The following is a 20,888-nucleotide window of genomic DNA, read 5'->3' as shown; positions in this document are numbered from 1 at the left end:
GGGCCGGGCCGGGCCGAGGCCAGAGCGCGCCTGCGTCTGGCCCGGCGTCGCCCGCGCGGCGGCGGCGCTCCAGGCTCCCCGGCCGCCCCGGCGCCGCGCCTCCCATCACGGCGCCTCCCGCGGCAGCGGGGCAGGCCCGGCCCGGCCCGGGCAGGGCAGGCGGGTGCGCGCGGATGACGCCCCCGCCAGCCGGGCTCCCCGCCCCCAGCGGCTGGCCCCCCTCGCGGCCCGCGGCTCCCCAGACGCTGCGCCGCCGGCGCGGCACTCGGCTGCTGGCCCGCGCTCGGCCCGCCTGCGCGCTGCGTCTCCGCCGGCCCCAGAACTCCGCCCCGGAGCGCCGCGGCGCCGGCGCGCCCCGCCCCGCCCCGCGTCCCCCGCGAACGCCGGAGCGGCGCAGCCCGCGCACGTCGGCGGAACGCGCGGGACGGGGCGGGCCCCGCAGGCTCGCGCGCGAAGGCCGGCCCGCTCCGGCCCCATGGCGGAAGGCGCGGTGGCCTGGACGGTCGTCGTGTTGACGTGCCAGCACAAGGACAGCGTGTTCGCCTTCCGGAACGGTGAGCGGGGCGCCCGCGGCCCTCCTGCCCGCGCACAGGCCCCAGCCGGGGCCCGGTTTGCCCGGTAGTGAGGGCGTTGCACGTCACACGTGGTCAAGGCATCTTGCCGGTCAGACCGCGAGCATGGAAAACAGTAAGAATTCGCATCGCATATTGCAGTGTGACATTCTTTCCCTGCCTATGTCCCCGGCCCAGTACACGAGGACGCCAGAGAAAAGCCGTGCCGGGTCACGCTGGAGGCCTACCTGGGCCAGTGCTCTAGTGTTGAGAGGCGTGTCGCCTCCCGTACTGGAGGCAATCTGCAGCCGCCACGACGAGCGATCATTGGCAGCCTTGTCATCCGTGGACTTGCCTAATCCCCTTTAAAAGTCTTCGGAGTCGGGGGCCATCGCTACGCGTTGTGCAGTGAATGCCATCGCTTAAATCTGTGCTGTGTGAAGAAGGACTTCCTTTTATCTGGCCTGTATCTCACCCCAGTCAGCTTTGCTGGATGCCGTTTCTTTCCAGTAGTATCCACTTTCTCCACACCACCCATAATTTTGCACCACTCTCTCATGTGTCCTCTTACGTTTTCCCTAAGCTAAACAGCCCCAAACGTTGCAGCCTTTCGTCATTGGGGAGTTGCTCCAGCCCTTTCATCATTTGGGTTGCCTGTTGCCGCACTTTTTCCAGGGCTACAATATTCTTTTTGCAGAGAAGTAACCAGAACTGTACACAGTATTTCAAGTGTGGGCACACCACTACTGGCGGTTCTATTTTCAGTTCCTTTCTTAATGATCCCCAGTGCGGAATTTGCCTTTCCACAGCTGCAGCACACAGGGTCGATGTTCTTAATTGATCCATTTAATTGATCCAAGATCCATTTCCTGGTCAGTCACTACCACCTCAGATTGCATTTCCGTGTATGTGAAGTTAGGATTTTTTGCCCCAGTGTGCATCACTTTACATTTGCTTGTATTGAACCCACATTTGCCATCTAAATGCCCGCTCCCCCAGTTTGGAGAGATTTTTGGAGCTCTTTGTCTTTTTGCATGAATCCCTCTAAACAGTGTGTCAGCAGCAAACATGCAGTTGCCAGGCGAAGCAACTGTTCCCTGCTCTCAAGCAACGGTTTGGGCACCTGCCTGCCTGCCTGCGGGGCAATTGCCTGCTTCTGGCCCATGAGATCTTCAGGGGCTGCTTTTGGAGTCTGACGTTTGCCCTGCCTGGAGGGCGCTTCTCCCTTCTGTCCCCTCTACCTGAGCTGGCACACCCAAGATATGAAAATGATCACCCCAGTCAATGATACATCCAGGCAATGCAGGAGCTCTCCTTGAACAAGGCTTGCTTAGCTGCAAGCATTCAGCTGGGAGATGTAAACTTGGGGGAAGGGGAAAGAGGAGAAGGAAGATGAATGCCAAAATCAGATTGCCTCCCCACAATTATAATCCACTGAAAAATGGTGTGTGAACTGTTAATGCACTTGATGCGGAAACACAAAGTGAAGCCAGGGTGGTGGACCTCTTCCAGCCCGAGGGCCATACTTCCTTTTGGAAAAGTTCTCGGGGGCCATGTTCCAGTGGTGGGCGGGGCCAAAGCAGCAAGGGGCGGGGCCACACCTACCCCAGAGCCCCAGCAGATTGCAGCGCAGAGCTCTTGCTGCCAGGCATGGGGCCTTCGCAGAGGCAGCTCCACCGGGGGAGGGGGGGCTGCACAAGAGCCAGGGGGCCGCCCAGCGACCCTTGGTTGGGTGAGGGGTTGGGATTCCTGGGGGCTGGATTTGCCCATTCAGCCTGAGCGTCTGCACCCCTCTACTGTAAGAAAAGCGCCCAATCCTCAGGCGTGGCTCCCTCAGCAAGGTGCAGCTCCAGTGCTGGCATGCCCCGCTTCTAAGGATGCCCCGTTTCTGCCATCAGGTGCTCAGGGAGACAGCTATTTCTGATGGGCCAAAGAATGGATAGGACTTGTACTATGGGAGCCATATATGCCGTTTCCCCCAGCCAGGAAGAGTTTTCCACTAACGTATTCAGTGAACCTGCAGATTTTTAGGGAGGTGAACGGCTGACCTGTGTGTGTGTGTCGGGGTGAGGTTTTAGTCATGTAATTTTTGATCAGTTAGACACAACCTGCACAATAAGCCCCAAAGCAAGGAACCCACTTCCCTTGGACTGGGAATTCTAAAGAAATGTCTGCATGCTCTGAATGAGGAAGGCCCCTGCTGGAAATCCGGGGTGGGGACAGGGACTATTCCAGTCCTCCAGGTTCATGGCATATATTCGAGTCCTGACCATCACCAAGACTACAGACATACCCCTGCCATGCCTCAGTGAGTGGCCATGCTGCCTGGGTATGCAGGGGGACTTATTCCCAAACCTGGTGGAGGGCAGCAGGTTTGGGAAGACTCGTGCCTAGCAGTCTCCTCATTTCTGGCATCCGAGGGTTTTGGGAGGAGATGGGCTGCAGCCTAAGCACACTTTCCTGAGATTAAATGCCCCGATCACAGCGCTTGAGCCGATCATCTCTGCAGCCACCTTGTTTCACGACGTGCACGATGGCCTTTCCAGTAGAGCCTGACCATGCCGGTGTGTGCTTCCGCCCCACTGCAAGGAGCGTGCCTGCTGGCATGGTTGGCTGGGCCACCATCAGCATGGGCAAGCAGGGCTTAGGGCAGGGCAAACCTGGTCCACAGTGGTGACTACAGCTGGAAGGGGCTGGAGCTGGGAGGAAACATCTACTCCGGCCCCTGGGAGTTGCATCGGAAGCTCCCTGGTGCTTCCAGATGGAGGGTTCCTGGTGTCAATGATCCAAAGGCCTTGTGCAGCGCTCTGCCTTTCCCTCCTTAACAGGTTTTCTGTAGTAAGAAAAAAGACAGAAGAAGTAATGGGGAAACATTGGGGGGGGGGCTACCAGTGGATGACATCTAGACCCCCATATAATCCCATGAATGAGCAAGGGCAATTACACGATAAAAGCCTCGTCTGGAGGTGCCCCTAGTCAAAAAGCCTGCTTTCCATTTGACAAGCTGGATAGCTGAGGGGGGCCGGGGTAGGGAGGGGGCGTGTGGCTGAGCCTAGGCTGGCCACCCACGTCCCGGCCACCCCCTGCCTCCACAGGGCCCACTGTTGGATTCTTGAGGAACTTTCTGAGGGCCGAAAGGGGCTCCCCGCCCTGGGTTCTTCCCTCTGCTAACCACCTTCTTTGCAGCCCTTTCTGGAGTGCCTCCCAAGTTGCCCTGCCAGCCCCTCCTCTGCAGGACTCCTCCTGATGCCATGACTCACCTTGGCTAACAGGCCTCCTCTCTCTCTGGTTCCCAGAGCTTGAGGTCCGCCGGGACCGTGGCTCCCTGGGGGGGCAGCCCATCCTCCTCACGGTTGAAGACCCCAAGGCCAAGGTGGGCAGCGGAGGGGCCACCCTCAATGCGCTCCTGGTGGCAGCCGAACACCTCAGCGCTCGAGCAGGCTGCACGGTGAGTAAGTGAGCGAGCGCCAGCCGCAGCAGCATCTGAGCCCCCCCCACGCACAAGCGATGCACAGTGTCTCTGGGCTGTGGAGCTGCCACCCCTCCCCGTCACGGCCCCTCCTGCCTCTCTCCTTGTGCTTCCCTTTCAGCTCTCGGACAGTCTCAGAATCTGCTTTCTGAGCAGCAGCTGCTAACGCCGAAACAGGCCTGATGTCACATGCTTTCTGTTTAGGGCGAAATGCACGCGATGGTGGTGTGCTGAGTTATGGTGCAGGCGGGGCGCCTGCCTTCCAGAGGCAGCTGGGGAAGAAAAGAACCCCTGCTGCTGCTGCTGCAAAAATGGCTGAGAGTCATTAGCGCAGCTTCCCCAGCCTGGCTGGGAGCGATGGGAGTTGCAGTCCAACACCTCTGGAGGGCACCAGGTTGGGGAAGGCCGAATTTAAGGCTTTAGACCTCAGTTGGGTTTTATATTAAAATAAACATTTTAAGTTCCTTTGGAAGAAGCTGTGTCTGTGCTTATTAGAAGCCAGAGAAGATCTCCGAATCTCCATTGCAACTATTTGGCTTCACAAAATCAAAGTGTTAATTGCAGACAGGGAAATTCTGAAGTAGCGATTATGCTCTGTAAGCGCATAGTCCTGTGGGAAAGGGCCGGAGCATGGCAGCTGAGCACACGCCAGGCCCCAGGTGCAGCCCCGACATCTCCAGGCAGGCAGTGAACCAGTCTTTATTGCTTCAACCCTGTGTCACGAGAGAAAACGAGCAAAGAAATAAAGGAACGATAAGTACAAGAAAACACAATATCCCAGTAGCCAAAAGGGATCTAATTTATTTATCGTACTGTTGAGAAAGTAGAAAAACGGCTTGAACTCTGGAAACTGAGTTCGTCAAAGACGAAACCTGCCATTGCCAATATGGCACCCTATGATGAGAAGCCAGCAGGAAGTCGATTTTCAAACCTGTTCACTTTCCCCTGAAGAGCTGAACCAAAAAATTTAGTATGAGCCTCAGAATAAGTAGGGCAATAAATTAAACAATGAGGCACGTCCTCTACAGAACCACTGCCAGAAGGGGAGAGTCTACAATCATCTTTTCCCAAAATAAACTTTTAAAACAGCAGTTGGTATCTGGTGCAATCTTAGTCGGGTTAAGGCAGTTCTAAGAGTAGGATCAGAGATAAGCTTCGAATAGTATTCATATTCAAACTTAGATTTAATCAGTACATACCTGTGGGCTATATTATTGCTTGTAATGCCACATAGATCAAATTGAGTACAAACACCGTAAACCCAAGCTCTAAAAATCTGTTTGACTGAAAGGGGATTCAAAGAAGAAAAAACCAGAGAAAAACCATAACGAACTTGATGAACTAATTTTTGGAGCCAAGTTAAACGTTTTACTGACTTCACCCTTAATTTGCTTTAAAACACAAATTTATGTAGTCTGGTGTTTGAAAGAAAAAGTACCATGAGCTAGTAATTAAAGATTCTGATAAACAATAATAAGTTTGATCAGGAGCTGGTACAATATTTGTCATAAAAATGGAATACGGGCACACTTAGGTGCACCTAGAATTATTCTCAATGATTCATTTTGAAAGCAGTCCATATCAAGAGATTTTTCAAGCCCCAAATCATAGAATCATAGAATAGTAGGGTTGGAAGGGGCCTACAAGGCCATCAAGTCCAACCCCCTGCTCGATGCAGGAATCCAATCCCTGCTCCATAACAAAACTGAGACATAACATTTTATCTCAATAAATATAGAAGTGGCTGTATGCCAAAACATTAATATTTCATTGAATTGTTGATCAGCCTTTAATGTCCAAGATTTATAATGACCAGCCCAGTTGCCAGGCAGTGAAAATAACATATCCATCTATCAGTGTGAAGAAACTTGTCGCATAGAATGGGAGTCCATTTTTCATTTAGGTTTCAGAGTCTTTCCATGACGTTAGTCTTCTCACAATGAATAGGCAATACAATTTTTGAGAGCGTTTAGCCAAGGCAGATGAAAATCTGCTCCCATCAATCTTGTGTACGGGAGAGAAAGATCACGTCGTTGGCATAGAGAAGAAAAGACATGTTCCGTTCACGATGTTTCACTTAAAAGAAACAAAATCTATCCGGCCTAAAGCATCATCGTTAACAAACAGAGAGATGTGCAGCCAGGACGGAGCCTTGTTTAATGCCGCCAGCCGCTCCAGGGAGGGCCAGGGAAGACCCCTGCCAGATAGTGTAGACAATTTGGAGCTCGATGGGCCGCTGTTCTGACTTGGTGGTATAAAGCAAAGGGGCACGTTCCCGGGTTCCCTCCCTGCTGCAGAGGGTGGGGCCTGCACCTCCTCTGGCCTTGTGACCTTGTTCTTTCCTGCAGGAGAGATCGATCTCGGTGCCCAAGGGTGGGGGGGGGGCATCTGTGGCCCTCCCATCAGCCCCAGCCAGTGTGGCCAGTGGTCAGGTCTCCAAGCAGAGACAGCCGTCTGCCAGGGATGCTTTGAACAACTCCTGCCCCAAGCAGGGGGTTGGACGCGACGGCCTCTTCCAGCTCTGTGCCCTCCAGCTCCTTGATCGCTCCTAAGCCCTCTTCCCTACATCCTTTCCAGGTGGTCACCTCGGATGTTTTGCAGAAGGCCTGGGTCCTCATCCTGCACATGGTGAGCTCAGAGTCTGGCTGTCTCGGGGAAGGGCTGGGCTGGGCTGGCTGCACTGGTGTTGGCGGATCCTCCCGTTAGCAGGCGCTGCCTGAGGGATCAGCCGAAGAGGGGGGAAGTGGGCAGATGGGAGGCATCTTTTTCCGACAGAACTGGGGCGGGGAGTCTCTTTCCGCCCAAAGGCCGCATTCTGTTCCAGAGATGCTCGGGGGCCGCAGGCAAAAGAGGCAGAGCAAGGCACCCTAGGAGCCAGCGTGTTCTGGCCGTGGTTCCTCCTGCTGGGCGGGGCAGAGCTGTGTGTGGCTCTTCAGGCGCCCCACTTTGGCAGTGGGCCTGGGGCTCCCTGGGATCACCCGCCACCCTGGTTAGCAAGGCACTGGTGTGGGGCTTGCGTGTGTGCCGGGCGGTGTGCCGCCCTGGGCCAGCTGGCCCTCACAAGGGGGCTTTGAAGGCCTTGTCGGCAAGCCTGGGTGTGTGGGAGGCTGGGGCTGGTTGCTCCAGACCAGAGGCGACGGGGGGGGGGGGGGCCCTCCCGGGGCCGCACTCCAGCACAAGACACAGAGGCACTGGGTAGCCCAGCAGGCAGCCTGGAGCGCTGCTCTGCTGTCGTCAGGCTCCCTCCGCGTGCTCCCTCATCTCACATTTTGTCGATCTGTAACTGAACGTGTCTGTTTGTCCATGTGGCCTTGTGCCATGTATTTCTGACCAGAACCGAAGAGAGGGAATTCTCCCCACATGCCCTACCTGCTTGGAAATGCTACCAGGGTTTAGGTCTGGACCTAGACGAGCGGGTTGGGGCAGATAAAGCCCCAGTTGGGACAGAAAGTGTTACAGCCAGGAAGTGACTTTTAGGAGAGGCCTTTCAACCTTTGAGGAGGAGGGGAACCCATGCAAAACTCAGGGCGCCCCCCGCGCCTGGCGGGCCAGGGGCTGCTGCGGGGAGGGGCGACAGGTTGGCCAGCCGCCCCATAGGAGGGTGTGTAGGGAGAGCCTTGGCTGCAGCCTCCCGAGCGCAGGGGGGGGGGCGGCCGCAACTGCTGCGCCGCATCTCTTCCTTTCCGGCCAGGGCCGGGACTTCTTGTTCGACGACTGCAGCCGAGCGTTTACCTGCCTCCCCGTGGAGGATTCTGCAGCCCCAGCTGCGGCACTCACCTGCAACCTGGACAACCTCCTGGCAACCTTGATGCACCAGGTCAGTGGAACACAGCGCTGCTGTTGCCCACTGGGGGTCTGGCTGTGACACTAGAGCCATGGACAAGGCGTCCTGTCCTGATCTGGGTCAAGCAGGGCAGTCTGACGGGCTCTTTGGAGTGGTGGGTGGGCGACCTTGATAGGATCCCACTCTGACACTCTTTGTATCGCAGATCCACATTCAGCCCAGAATGCAGGGCTCTGCTCTGTGTGCCAGCTTTGGCTAAAAGGGAATTTGCAGAGGGAATTAGCAGGGTGTCTGAGGGGTTCAAGGGTGCTGGGGGTGGCCGGGGAGAGAGCCGGTCCTGCAACTGTTTGTCTCTCTCATTGTAGTGGTCGGGTTTTAGTGTGTGGGGAGTGGGGGGAGGAACAGAGAAGGTACAAGGCTTAGAGCAACAACAGTGCTCTGTTGTTTAATAGGGTTTTTAAGGGTGCATTTAATGTTTTACTAATTTTTTATTTGATTATGGTTTTTATTTTCTGAATTTGTTGTAGACTGCCTTAGTTGGTTTCAGAAAAGCAGTATAGGCATTCAGTAGACACAGAATAAATAAAAACTGTGAAATCATACCTGAAGTGCAGCATGATGTGTGGGACTGTGCCACCTCCTGGAATAATTTTTTGGGGCAGCCTGCACAGGAAGCGTGCTCTACCAGGCTCAGCTTCGAGGCTCCGTCTGGAAGAGCTGCAGGGACATCTCTCCTGCTGGCCCCTGGTTCCGGCTGGCTCATGCTGCCCTCTTGCATCCGTTTCCAGGTCTGCAGGGGCTCCCCACCTGGGGTCTGGGTTTGCAGCACCGATATGCTTCTCACAGTCCCTACTATGGCAGGTGAGCATGTGCAGGGAAGGGGGCTCGGGGGGCGGCCACACAGGCCAGGTGGTGGTAGATGGTGGTACAAGCATGAAGAAGCCCTCATTGGAGGAATGGCTGAAATGGGCCCTAATATGTCTTAATCTGTGTTTCCTCTGAACTTTAGTCGGTGTGATTTTTTGCTATGAGCCACTCTGAGAACTCTGTTGTAGGGCGGCTTATAAACATGAACAATAAATAAAGTTCTGACCAGGGATGGCCAGGTAAAGAGAAGGATGGATGGGCTTGCGTCTCGTACGCCCTTTGCCGTGTTGTGGCCTGCTCTCTTTTCCCTTTGCTTATGTCCATCACCCTGAATCGTTTTGAGATGTTAACTTAATTTTTATATCTATCAGGATGGATGAGATTTTTCAAAGTTAATTTAGAACCAGACATCTCCCCTCTCCTCCTCTTTTCTCTCAGGGATCAATTGGCAGGGATTCCGGGGTGCGAGAGTCATTGCTGTGCCCTCGAGTGTCTCCTATGCCCGGAACCATGGAGTCTACCTTGCTGATGCCCAGGTACACAATCAAAGGCTCCCAGAGACTTACAAGGGGCACCCGCAATCACCTCGGCCAACCCCCATCCAGAGACAGGACGTCCTATAGCTCTTACAGTATCCCCAAGAGCATTCTCTCCCGCTTGTTGTAAAAGTCTGCACAGTTCCAGAAAGTATTGGATAACACGCATCTTCGGTTTCGAGTCCAGATTTATTTAGAATGTCCCTTTAGGTTTAGTAGGACCTGCACTATATGTGCACCCATTAGGAGTATTCGGGAACAAGGCTTTTATTGTGCAATTGCCCTCGTTCACGGAATTTTAGAGAGGGCCCAGCTGATGGCATCACTTTCCACCCATAACCCTCCCATGTTTTCCCACCCCATCTTTGGTCTTTCCAGAGTGCCTGAAATGTCTCCATATAGCACAGGAAACACTGCCTTTTAACCTCATGGGCTTTCAGTCAAGGCTTTTATCCTGCAATTACCCTGCCTTAAATGCAGAATTGGGGGGTGAGGGGTTGTCCAGACATCGTAGCTGTCCATTTGCAGCCCTCCTGTGTTTTCCCAGCACTTCTTCCATCTTGTTTTCTTCTTTCCCCAAGAGCCATGAAGGAGGGAAAGACAGAGTAGCTGCATGAGTCCTTTGGATTGGTTATGCCAGGAGTTGCCTGATTGAAAGCACCCCTGGCCGCGAACCCCAGCTCTCTGTCCCCTCCGCCTCCGGATGCATGCTCTGAGGCTACACTGTTGAGGCCAGGCTGTGAACAGGCTGGTTTCCTCCTCCTCTTGTCCTCCCTTTCCCCTTTCTTTGCCCTCATCTGGCAACATTCCCAGCTGTTCTCAGCCATAGACTAGAACAGCCTTTCCAAACGTGGTGTCCTCCAGATGTGTTGGACGGCAATTCCCCATAATTCCCATAATGGGACTTGCGGTCCAACACATCTGGAGTGGGTCAGTTTGGGGAAGGCTGAACTGCGTGGAGGTACTCGCGGGGGGCTTCCGGTTGGAAAGGGCCCATGCAGCCATTTCAGCCTTTCTCAAGAGATTTTTTTTCTGGTTTAAAAAAAGTTAGGCAAAGGGGTGGGGAAACCCTCGGGGTGGGGGCTACAAATGTAATATGATGACATCTGGACCCCCCCATAAAATTCCATGAATTAAAGCAGTGTGATGGCACAATAAAAGTCTCTCTTGGAAGCACTGACCCAGTCTGCCTGACTTTTGATTACTTTAGGTCAGCCTTCCCCAACCTGGTGCTTTCCAGATGTTTTGGACTACAACTTCCATTAGCCCCAGCCAGCATCGCCAATGATCTGGAATGTTGGGAGTTGTCACCCACAACATCTGGAGTGCAGCAGGTTGGGTGGAGCTGAGAGCTGCTTATAAAAAAACATTGGTGAAATCCAGAATTTTAGCACACCTGTGATTGAGCAGCAGCAGCAGCCCCCCCCCCCCCCGAAAAGGTAACAGCAAAGACACGTGTTCCTGTCTTTGGTGTTCATCGTGAATCCAGAAGTTTCCTCTCCAGGAAACTAGTTACTCTAGTATTTTTTCTTCTTTTTTATATGTACTGTCAACATTCCATATGTCTGGAAACTCACAGGTTGGGCTATTCTGGGCTTTAAATGTTAGTTCTGTATTTCTGCATTCTTGGGTAACCCCTGGGTATGTAGAAATCGCTTCCTTATTTTTGGGTGCCTGTTGCTTCCAAACGGATTGGCACATGACCACCCAAGTTCAGTGCTTGGGGGAAGGATTCCAAGACTGGAAGATAGAGCAGCCTTGCCCAGCCCGGTGCCTTCCAGCTGGCTGGGGGTTATGGGCGTCATCGTCCAACACATCTGGAGGGGCCAGGTTGAGCAGGGCTGACTCAGGACATCAGCCCTGGGTCCCCTTCCTGTGTCCAGGGCGACGGGGTCCATGAAGCTGGCCCCCGTTGGGCAGCTCCCGTGCACACAGAGGGCAGCCTTTCCGTGCAGGCGTGACGCTCTGCTTGGGCAGCCCAGCCAGGGGTGGGGAGTTTTAGGACAACGTGGAGCCCCCTCTCCTCCAGGGCCCCCCGACGCATGTCCGAGCCGCTCTCCCTGTGCCCCACGCGGCCATGGTGCTCCGCCGTGGTGCAACCCCCGGGGCCAGCTTGTCAGAGTCCGTGGTGCGGAGCAGGCCCCTCCCTGCAGCCCCAGGCACGGGGAGCCAAGCACAGGGTTGGCCTTTGGCCCTCCTTTTCCTTCACAGCATCGGTGGTGTCGGGATGCTGATCCAGATTGGGACCCTTGCGTGGTGGTGGAGGGCTTCCACCCCATGCCCTTGCCGTGGTCCCAGTCTGGGTCAGGCCCTCCTGCAGCTTCCATTTGCATCAGGAGGGGAGCCTCGGCTGTCCCCAACGGCAGCTTTCCTTCCAGGGCAAATGGCAGCAGTGGGGGCCCAAAGGATGCTGAGTTCTCAGTCAGGATCAGCTCCCCACCCAGCTGTCAATTAGCAAAGAAGAAGCAGGCCCGGCCCGCCCCGCGATGTGCGCCCTGCCCGTCGGCCCGCCTTGGAGGCACCGCTGCCGCAGTGCGCGTCCTAGGCTGACCGCCACCCTCCTCTCTCCAGGGGGTTGTGCAAGACATCCTCTACCAAAGCCCTGAGGGCCAAATCCAGCAGTGCCTGCGGAGCGATGGGAAGGTCCCCCTGGTAAGTGGGGCAGCGGCATGCCTCCGGGCTTCACCCGCCCCCTCCGAACAGCAGGCTGGAGATGTGGCCTCTGGCCTCTCCGCACCAGGTGTGGGCAAGCCCCCGGACCGCCAGAGGAGCAGGGGTGGCGCAGGGCCAGAGTCCCTCAGCCCCTCCACCCCGTCTCCCTTGCTCTCCCTTCAGGTGTGCGGGGTGGTCTTCTTCTCCTCTGAGACGGCGGAGCTGCTCCTGGCCACGCACGTGGTCCCCCCGCTCAACGCTTGCACCTACATGGGGCTGGACTCGGGAGCCCCAGCCATCCAGGTGAGGCAGGCCCTGGCCGGGTGCCGGGGGGCACAGCCCAATGGGCTGGGCAACCCTGCCCAGGCTGGGCTTGTGCGGGTCAGAAGAGGCTGGGGAGATGGGACACAAACAGCCTGTGGGGATGCAGAGCAGCCCTGAGTGGCATGCAGCAAGCCCTCGGACGCTCGCCCTCCCACCGACTCGGTAGCCCAGGGAGAGGGCCAGCTAAGCGAAGCCTTCTCCCAGATAGTCAGCCACTGTGTTTTGTGCCCGCTGGAGATGCACGAAGGACAACCCGGCCCCGGAAGCTTGGCCTGGCTTGAGTGGGCATCTCGGTGCCCTCTGAGCTGTCTGGGAAGGTTGTGTTGGTTCACGCTGGGAGGCGTCTGGGTGGAGACCACTCTGGAGGTCCGGTCTTTTGCAGGACAGCACAGTGATTCCAGGCAAGGTTATTTTTGTGTGGGGCGTGTACAGTGGTCAACCTGGTAGTTGTGCATGAAGGTCCAAAGGAGGCGAGCACCTTTGTTCCTGGGAAATGGCATTTCCTCCACACCCCTACTGCAGCGTGGAGTTGCAGGGAGACTGTGACGGCCGCCCCGCCCCGTGCACCGCTGCAGCTCTTGCAGGGCCGGGTGCTGGGGTGAGCGTGGCTGCCCAGGGCTGGCAGCACCTTGTGGGGCAGCACGGGTCTTTCCAGTCCACGCCGACCCGCCACTTGGATTCTCTTCCAGTGAAGTTGCCTTTTTTCTTGTTAGTTTTTTGGAGGCTCTTTTATGCTGGAGTGCCCATACACACCAAGATATTAGGGGGAAAGTGTCAAGCCCACCGCTGGACCACCTTCTCCCATTTTCCCGGCCAGCTCACTCCCTGTTCTCCCCCCAGCTGTCTCTCTTCTCTGACATCCTGCTGTGCATGGCTCGGGGGGTGAGCGAAGAGGCCTTCGTGACGGGGCGCAGCCTGAAGGCGGGCAGCGGGGACTCCCAGGATGCGGGGGCAATGAGGAGTGCCCGGTCTGTGCTGTGGAAGGCTCTCCGCACAGTGCCGCTCACCATGGGTGAAGCTGCAACCTTTTCTTCTCCCCTGGCTCTGCTGTGTGGCCAAACTGGCTGCCTGGGGCAGTGTGTCCTTCTGGGGGGGGGGGGGAGATGCCCAGGGTAAACACAGGGTGGGCCAGGCAATGCTCCCCTGCCTGCATCGCTCGCCCTTGGAACGGAGTCCTGGTGTCTGTTTCCAGGGAGGTGAGTCAGCCCAGAGGGGCAGGGAGCAGCTCTGCCTAGGGGCGGCCCCAGATGCTGGCCCCCTTCCTCTGGCAGCTGGGTGAAGGCGAGTTCCCGGGTGTGAGAGCCTCCGCTGGGCCTCGATTTCCCGAGGGAGGCATTTGCTTCTTGGGAGAGTTTCACCTCCTGCCTCGGAGCAGCGCTCCCTTCACAGTGTTCATGGCTGCCCCTCCCGCTTTGCAGCATACATCCCTGATGGTTGCTACGACTACATGACCGCATCTGCCAGCGATCACATCCGCCACCTCACGCCCCACACGGGCGCTGCCCACAGCAGCGCCTTCTGCAAAGTGGCACATTCCCACGTGGCTGTAAGTATCGCCCCAGCCCCACCCCGCAGCTAGATGCCAGGGAGTCTCCTGCGTGGATGGTGTCCACAGGCACAGGCTGCCTTCCTTCTGCACCTCTGGGCCACAGGGCGGGCGGGCTGGCTGGGCCTGGAATGGGCAGGGCAGAGTGGCCGGAGCGGTGCATGATCCGCAACTGGACCCTGCGACTGAGGGTCTGGCCCCCATGCATTTGCTTCTCCTGCAGAGTTTGTTCTGTTTCCATGACTCGGGCTTTGTGATTACGTAGCACGTGTGGGCAAGAGGCGTGAGGGCGAGGGCCAGCCTTCTGTGCCTCCCAGGGCTTCACTCAGGAAGCAAGTCCAGCCTGCAGCCCTCGCTTTGGATTCCAAACACACACCAGACCTCCCCTTTTGCCTGCAGATGAGCTCTCAGGGTTACACCACACGGGGCTGGCCACTGTGAGCCGGGCTGGCTCCGCACGCTCGCAGGTGTCGCGCCCTGTTTGTGAGGGGCAGCAGTGGCGGCGGCGGCTCCGCTTGCTGTGCCTGCCCAGCACAGCTGCCAGCCCACGGGAGGCCCACAGAGTCCTGTCCCCGGCTGCTTCCTCTCCTCTCCTCTCCTCTCCTCTCCTCTCGCATACAGGAGCCCCAGCTGCTGGAGGAAGGCTGCTCCGTCACCAACAGCTGCTTGGAGGGAGCGGTGGCCATGGGGCCTGGGAGTGCCATCCAGCACTGCTGCTTGGAGGTACACCACCCTGGGGATGCTGTGCCTCTTCGCTGCTCCTGGGCTCCAACCTCCAACTTACCTGGGGCTTTTCTGGGCTGCCTCTGGTCCCATGGCTGGCTGGCAGGCGGAGGTCAGGGCTGGAGGCTTGGCAGGCGCTGGTCCAGGGCAGGCGATGGCGCAGGGCAGGCGAGTCCCGCAAGGCAGCGAGCGGCCTGGGGCTGGCTGCAAGAGGAGCCAGAAGCAGACGGGCTGTCGAGGCAGCATCCAGGTGGAGGGGTTGGCTGCAGCACCCCCGAGCCGGGATCTGGGCCCTGCCGTCGTCTTCATCGCCACCGTTCTCGATATTTCTGTGCCACCTTACTTGCTACAAAGCCATCAAGGCAGTGTACAAGAACTTAAAACAATAAAACTTTAAAATAGGAAAAATAAGAACATTAAAAGCATTATAGCTACATAATTTAAAGGGCTAAATTAGAAAGATAGGTCTTCACAACCTTTCTAAATGCCAAGAGGGTTTCTGGGCCTCGCTCTCTCGGCTTCTTCTGCTCTGCTGCAGAGGCCTAAAGAGCTAGAGCTCGCTCTGCAAAGCCCCATTGGAGGCCCGTCCCCTGAAGGCCCCGCTGACTGCTTGGGGAACCAAACCGGTCTTGCGGATGCCCCGATCTGTCACGCATGAGCTGGAACTCCCTTTCTGGCAGTCGGAGCATTTTCGAGGTCGATTGTCCCCTTGCAAGAAGGCGTCTCATGTCGCTTCAGCACCGCTTTTCCAAAAGTTGGGTTGACTTGTCCCTCTGGGCTGCTCTGTGGGGCATTCTAGTCACGCTCTGCTGAAGCTGCCCTTCTCACTTCCTGTGGTCTTCCCAGTGATGTCTAGGGATCCCGCGGGAGCACGCCTGTGGCCTCTTCATGGGCAGGCAGATTTGGAAAGGCCCCAGGTGGCTCCAGGGGTAGTCTAAGCCTGGGAATGGACTTGGAGCACTGGGCATTTGGCTCTTGAAGCTGAGCTCTTGGCTCCTCTCTGGATCAAGGCGCCCGTTTTCTTACTGCCCAGAGGGATAGGGCTAAGCCAAGCAACACATTCTGTTCATCAGTCAAAATGTCTTCCCTTGACCCACAGGGTGGTTGTCTCTGGACCACAAGGATCCATGTTCTGGAGAAGGCTGATAAGGCTGGCTGCAAAAATGTTTTGGTCTTTCTCCAGGGCCCCTTGCAGATCCGTTCTGGCTGCCTCCTCACTGGGCTGGATGTGGCATCTTCGGTGGCCCTCAAGAGCCACCCGCTTGAGGATGTGATCATTCAGGGACATGCTGTCAGGCTGAGAGACATCACCTGCAAGGTGTTCACCCTGAGTGGGCGTCACGACAACTGGCAGGTACATACGGGCAAGGGGGAGCCAACTCTCCAGGCAGGGGGCTTCCTGGAAGGCCCTGGGGAGGTTCCCAAGCATCACTGCTGTGTCTTCCCTCAGAGGGCTGTAGAGCTGGGGAGGGAGGGCTCTTCCCAGAGCGTGTGTGAGATGCTCTCTCTCGAGGCTCTCAGCACTCTGGGAGCCCCTTTGCCAAGCGCCCTTCCTCTCGTGGATTTCTCCCTCTCCGAGGCACCCAGAGCTGACCCTGTTCTCTCCCCAGAGTCCGGCAGAGGAAGGCGGCACCTACCTGAACATGCCCTGGGCAGCGCTGTTCCTCAGGACTGGAATACGGTACGTGCCACGTCCCAGGCCACACTGGTGAACAGCGTGGCAGTCCGCACGCTACCCCGGCCCCATCTGTTGATGACAAAGTGTTTCTGAAACAGTCCCTTAGTTAATCACTTAATGCTTTCTGTCCCCGTTTCCTTGTATGGTGGAGCTGGTGCTCTGCCTCCTTGGATGGAAAAACCCATACTAAGAGTCTCACTCCAAGACCCAATAGAGATACAGATAGTACTTATACTGTAGTCACAAAGCCAAAATGGTAAAACATCTACCGACGTTATATGTGTGTGTATCACTCACAAGCACATTAATTTCAAACATGTGAAATGGAACACTGGTAAAAGTCAGTTTCAGCTCTAAGTCTTCTTCACGTTCATTTGAGAATAGTTTCTGCTTTCTTGGGAGAAAGATCTTTTCTTGTCTTTTTGTCAGGTTCCTGCTTGAGGTGTTGCTGGTCGCAAAGTCCCACTTGTTTTGTGATAAATGTGATTCCTGCAGGCTCAACCTGCGAAAAATGTTTTTCTACAAACACGTTTTGCTACTTAATGCCAAACCACACAAACAGCATGCCCCTGTACAGAGCTCAGTATCACACACATAGACTCACGTTTTGCAGTTTGGGGTTTGTCAGTGCAATATAAGTACCATTTGTTTATCAGTTGGGTCTTGTGCTTGTGATTTCTGTTGTGGTCTCTTTGGCCACAAGATCAAATGGCCGGGAGCCCCCTGAACTGACTTCAGAACTGCTGCTGGAGCGGGAGGCCCAGAAAGCACCCCAAAGACATAATTAAACCTATTTTCAAAAGGAATAAGAATGCTTCGGCGCTGTGAGCGTTCCACCCTTAAAGGCAGCCTAGAAATAATTTTAGATAGATGCATCTCAAATATGAACTACAGAAAATTTGGATAAATCCAGAATGTAAATACTTCATTTGTTCACTCATTCATTAATGTAATTAACCCCCGGGGCAACTCACATACGTGGGGCTGGATCCAGTTTAACACTTTATCAACTGACCAAGACCAAGATCTTGGGGCTGTGGTGGACAGCTCGATGAAGATGTCAACCCAGTGTGCGGCTGCTGTGAAAAAGGCAAGTTCCATGTTCCTCATGAGTAGGAAAGGAATCGAAAATAAAACTGCCGATATCTTACTGCCCTTATATAAATCTATGATGCCAGCCCACTTGGAAACTGTTCAGTTCTGGTTGCAGCACCTGAAAAGGGATATTGTAGGGATTGAAATCCAAATCCAAAAGGGATTGGAAAAGGTGCAGAATAAAGCAACTACAATGATGAAGGGGCTGGAACATCTGGGACTGTTTGGCTCAGGGAAAAGGCGAGTGAGGGGAGACATGATGGAGGTATACAAAAGGATGCATGGTGTGGGGAAAGTGGATAGGGAGCATTTTTCTCCTCTCATAATACTAGAACCCAATGGGGTCATCCCATGAAGCTGACTGGTGGGAGATTTGGGACAGATAAAAGGAAGGACTCCTTGACACAGCACAGAGTTAAGCTGTGAATTCACTTCCACAAGATGCAGTGATGGCTTTAAAAGTGGATTGGGCAAATTCATGGAGGGGAGGGCTACCAGTAGCTACTAGTCCTGATGGCTGTATGCTACCTCTAGGGTTAGAGGCAGTAAGCCAATATTCACCAGTCGCTGGGGAGTGTGGGTGGTGCTGCACTTGTGTCCTGCTTGTGGGCTTCCCCTGGGCAGCTGGTCGGCCACTGTGGGAACAGAACGCTGGACTGGATCTGATCCTTGGTCTGATCCAGCATCAGGGCTCTTCTTGTGTTCTTACGTACTGACAGAAGTGCACTTCCCTGCCCCGTCTTCCCTGGGTGGCCCCTCCAGCCCCCGAAAATGCTACAGGGAGAGTCAGGAGATCCTGCTGGATGGGGTGAGTGGTGGAGTGGGAAGGAGGAGGGATTCTTCAAAATTGGGCAGAGGGACCTTCCGTGAGCAGGACCATCCTCTTGAGAAAGGCAGAGAGAGGCTCTAACCCATTTAATTTAGTTCATACCTGGGCTTATTGATTACATTTATATAATTTCTAAACTGCCCGAGACTCTCTGGGCACCTCACAACAATTAAAACCATAAAATACAATACGATAAAACCTAATATAAGACTTTTGAAGTTTAAAAACAGCATGTAAAGCCAGAGTAAAACCTAACAGCAGTTAAAGCCCAGGGAAAGCCTGGGTGAAAAGGTAGGTTTTTAGGAGGCACTTGAAAGATGCCACATTTTCTGCCTCCTGAACTACATGGGGACAGGTTTTCTGGAGGGTGGGCGCCGCTAGAGCGAAGGCCCGCCGTCAGGGCTCTTCATGGCGACGGGCCGTGCATTTTGGAATGACCAGCAAGGCCTCCTCTGATGAACTTAGGTGTTGCTTGGTTATATATGAGGGAAGGCGGTCTGCTGGGTGTCCTGGTCCCAAGTTGTGTAGGGCTTTATATGATAATAACATAGCTTAGTAATTTATAATTTTACAAAGATTGAAAGTAACAGAAATAAGTATTCTTTCTCTCTCTCCCTCTCTGTCTACACACACACACACACACACACACACATCTCACGCAGTCATATTCATTTAACTTCTCTTACATATTCTTATTATTACAAATACTGACCATTACACATTTAGAAATGATGCCAACTAAGCAATTAAAAAACGCATTTAGCTCCTGAAGTATTGGGTGGTTTCTCCAAGGGGATAGGGGTGTGCTTAAGTCATGGAGGTGCTTTCAAAGACGATCACTTTGCCTGACAATTTGCATCGGAGAAGCGCATCATCTTGGAGGGAGCAGTGCGCGCTGGCAGGAAGGCGGCCCTCCCGCTGCCCTCGGCTCTCTTGCAGGCTGCCATTGCGTTCTCACTCACTTTGGCCCTGTTTCCATTGCGCCTCGCCCTGACCAGGAGCCGCGACCTTTGGAGCCCTGATGCCCCCCCGCACAGCCGCTGCCTGCTGAACGCCCGCCTCTTCCCGGTGCTCCACCCGTCTGAGCCCTTGGCGCTTGGGGACCTGCTATGGCTCTTGGACTGCCCAGGGGCTGGGCAGCTGCAGCGCTGGCGCCTGGCGTGGCGCATGTCCTGGGAGGAGCTGCGGGCGTTCCTGGACCAGGAGGCTGAGCTGGCCTCCCGCAAGGCCCTCTTCTTCCTGCAGGCACAGAGCAAAACCCGCAGGGTGCTGACGGAGCACAGCAACTACAGCCTGCTCCCCCTGATCCGCTCGGCCGCCCTTGAGGGCTACCAGGAGCCCATGCTGAAGACGCTGGACCAGGGTAAGGGCTGTGTGTGTGTGAGGGGGAGAGAGGAGTGTGTGTTGGGGGGGGGGTGCTCCCTCCCCAACAGCTACAAATGGCTGGATGAGAATTCTACCTTGGTGCACCTCCATCCCCCTGCCTACTCCCGGCCTCCCTGTTACTGCCTTCCAATCCGGGAAAGCCCTGGAATCTGTTTCATTCACACAGTTCCTGGGACCCTGGAGGACCTGCCACTCTGTCCCCTTCTGTGGTCCCTTGAGGCTCACAGGGCAAGCCAGTAGCAAGATCAAAGCAGGAAGGAAGTAGGACCTTGGATAGCACCAAGCGGGTCCTGCTGGCTGGAACTCTCTGTTACTGGGACAAGAGGAGGATGCTGTCTCAGCAGGGAGCCAAAGCCAGCTGAAGCTTTATGTAGGCTGCTAGGACTTACAACAGTGTGGTCGGTTCCAACCCTCCTGGAGGAGCTGACTGGACTATTTTGTAGCCTCAGACTTCTGTGATGCTGGGGGGATGGAGGTTCTCATCCTCTGAGCCCGAGGATGCTGGCAGGTCTGTGTCCTCTGGCTGGAGGCCCCTGAAGAAGGCCCTGACTGTCCTGCCCCCAAGGAAGTGGCCCGTGCCTCATCCTCATCAGAATCCTCTGCTACATGCTGGAAGGCCCGAGTGTGGGGGGTCCTGGCAAGTATTGCCTGCCCAGTTTCTAGCTGTGGAATGACGGATCATGTCCACAGTTCTTCTCACGGTGCTTGTATGTCCGGCCATGGATGTTCTCCCTAGAAAGACGCCTCGTGCCTGCTTCTCCCCGCTCCCTGTGCTTTCCCCTACGGTGGAGAGCCTTGGTCTGTGTCTTAGCTGGGAGTTCCAGCAGGCTCAGTGAGGAGGGCCCTCCCTTGCCCCACAACCCACGAGCCCTGGGAGGCAGGGCTGGAGAACTCTTGCAAAGGATTCTTCTTGGAACCCAGACAACCGCCCAAGGTTCCTGGGCAAAGCCATGCCAGCTACTAGCCCAGCTTCAAGCCCACTGGTCACTTTCCAGGCTTTGACACCGTTTCCTTGCTTTGCAGTTGCATCCACTGCCCAGGATCCGGGGGTCGCTGCTCGGGCCCTGGCCTGCATCGCGGACCTCCTGGGCTGCTTGGCCAAAGGGGAAGGGGGCCTGCGGAGCGGCCCTGCTGCCAACGCGGCTTGGGCTGCTGCTTTCCGGCATCTTGAGCAGGGGAACATTCCCAAGGGTGTCGAAGAGATGGCCAAGGAGAGGAAGAAGTGGCTGGACAGGTACCGAGGGGGCGCCGAGCAGGGAGGACTGCTTCTCGGTGCCACACCCATGTGAAAGCTGTGGGCCTGGCCAGGAGCATGCGCCAGCCCTGCTTTCCAGAGGGCCATGCGCTGGAGGAGAACCCTGAGCTCCCCTCCCAGCTGCTCCAGGGGCCTGCCCTCATCTTCCCAGGCCACCGCTGCAGGCAGCGGGTGGTCCCAGGCTCTGTCCTGG

General features: G+C 55.7%; 1 protein-coding gene across 4 annotated transcripts in view; it reads left to right on the top strand.

The window, feature by feature from the left end:
* The first annotated feature begins 216 nt into the window (after positions 1-216).
* FCSK (fucose kinase) overlaps positions 217-20,888 on the top strand; it is a 33,602-nt gene continuing 12,930 nt past the window's right edge. The window contains exons 1-15 of one of the 4 annotated variants that reach the window (XM_084812333.1): positions 217-554; positions 3,848-3,999; positions 6,598-6,648; positions 7,712-7,837; positions 8,593-8,665; positions 9,110-9,207; positions 11,779-11,859; positions 12,043-12,162; positions 13,024-13,195; positions 13,602-13,729; positions 14,351-14,452; positions 15,636-15,806; positions 16,063-16,133; positions 19,053-19,417; positions 20,464-20,674. In XM_084812333.1, the coding sequence (XP_084668459.1) occupies positions 476-554; positions 3,848-3,999; positions 6,598-6,648; positions 7,712-7,837; positions 8,593-8,665; positions 9,110-9,207; positions 11,779-11,859; positions 12,043-12,162; positions 13,024-13,195; positions 13,602-13,729; positions 14,351-14,452; positions 15,636-15,806; positions 16,063-16,133; positions 19,053-19,417; positions 20,464-20,674 (2,000 nt within the window). In that variant the 5' untranslated portion in view covers positions 217-475. The remainder of the gene's footprint in view (positions 555-3,847; positions 4,000-6,597; positions 6,649-7,711; positions 7,838-8,592; positions 8,666-9,109; positions 9,208-11,778; positions 11,860-12,042; positions 12,163-13,023; positions 13,196-13,601; positions 13,730-14,350; positions 14,453-15,635; positions 15,807-16,062; positions 16,134-19,052; positions 19,418-20,463; positions 20,675-20,888) is intronic. The other 3 variants (XM_084812332.1, XM_084812331.1, XM_084812329.1) reach the window with 3 other exon arrangements.

This window comes from Heloderma suspectum, chromosome 8, assembly GCF_057233095.1.
Source record: "Heloderma suspectum isolate Gila_16-S chromosome 8, 16-S_ref, whole genome shotgun sequence".
NCBI lineage: Eukaryota > Metazoa > Chordata > Lepidosauria > Squamata > Helodermatidae > Heloderma > Heloderma suspectum.
Note: the sequence above shows the minus strand (reverse complement) of the source record. Positions and strands in the feature narration are given on the sequence as shown.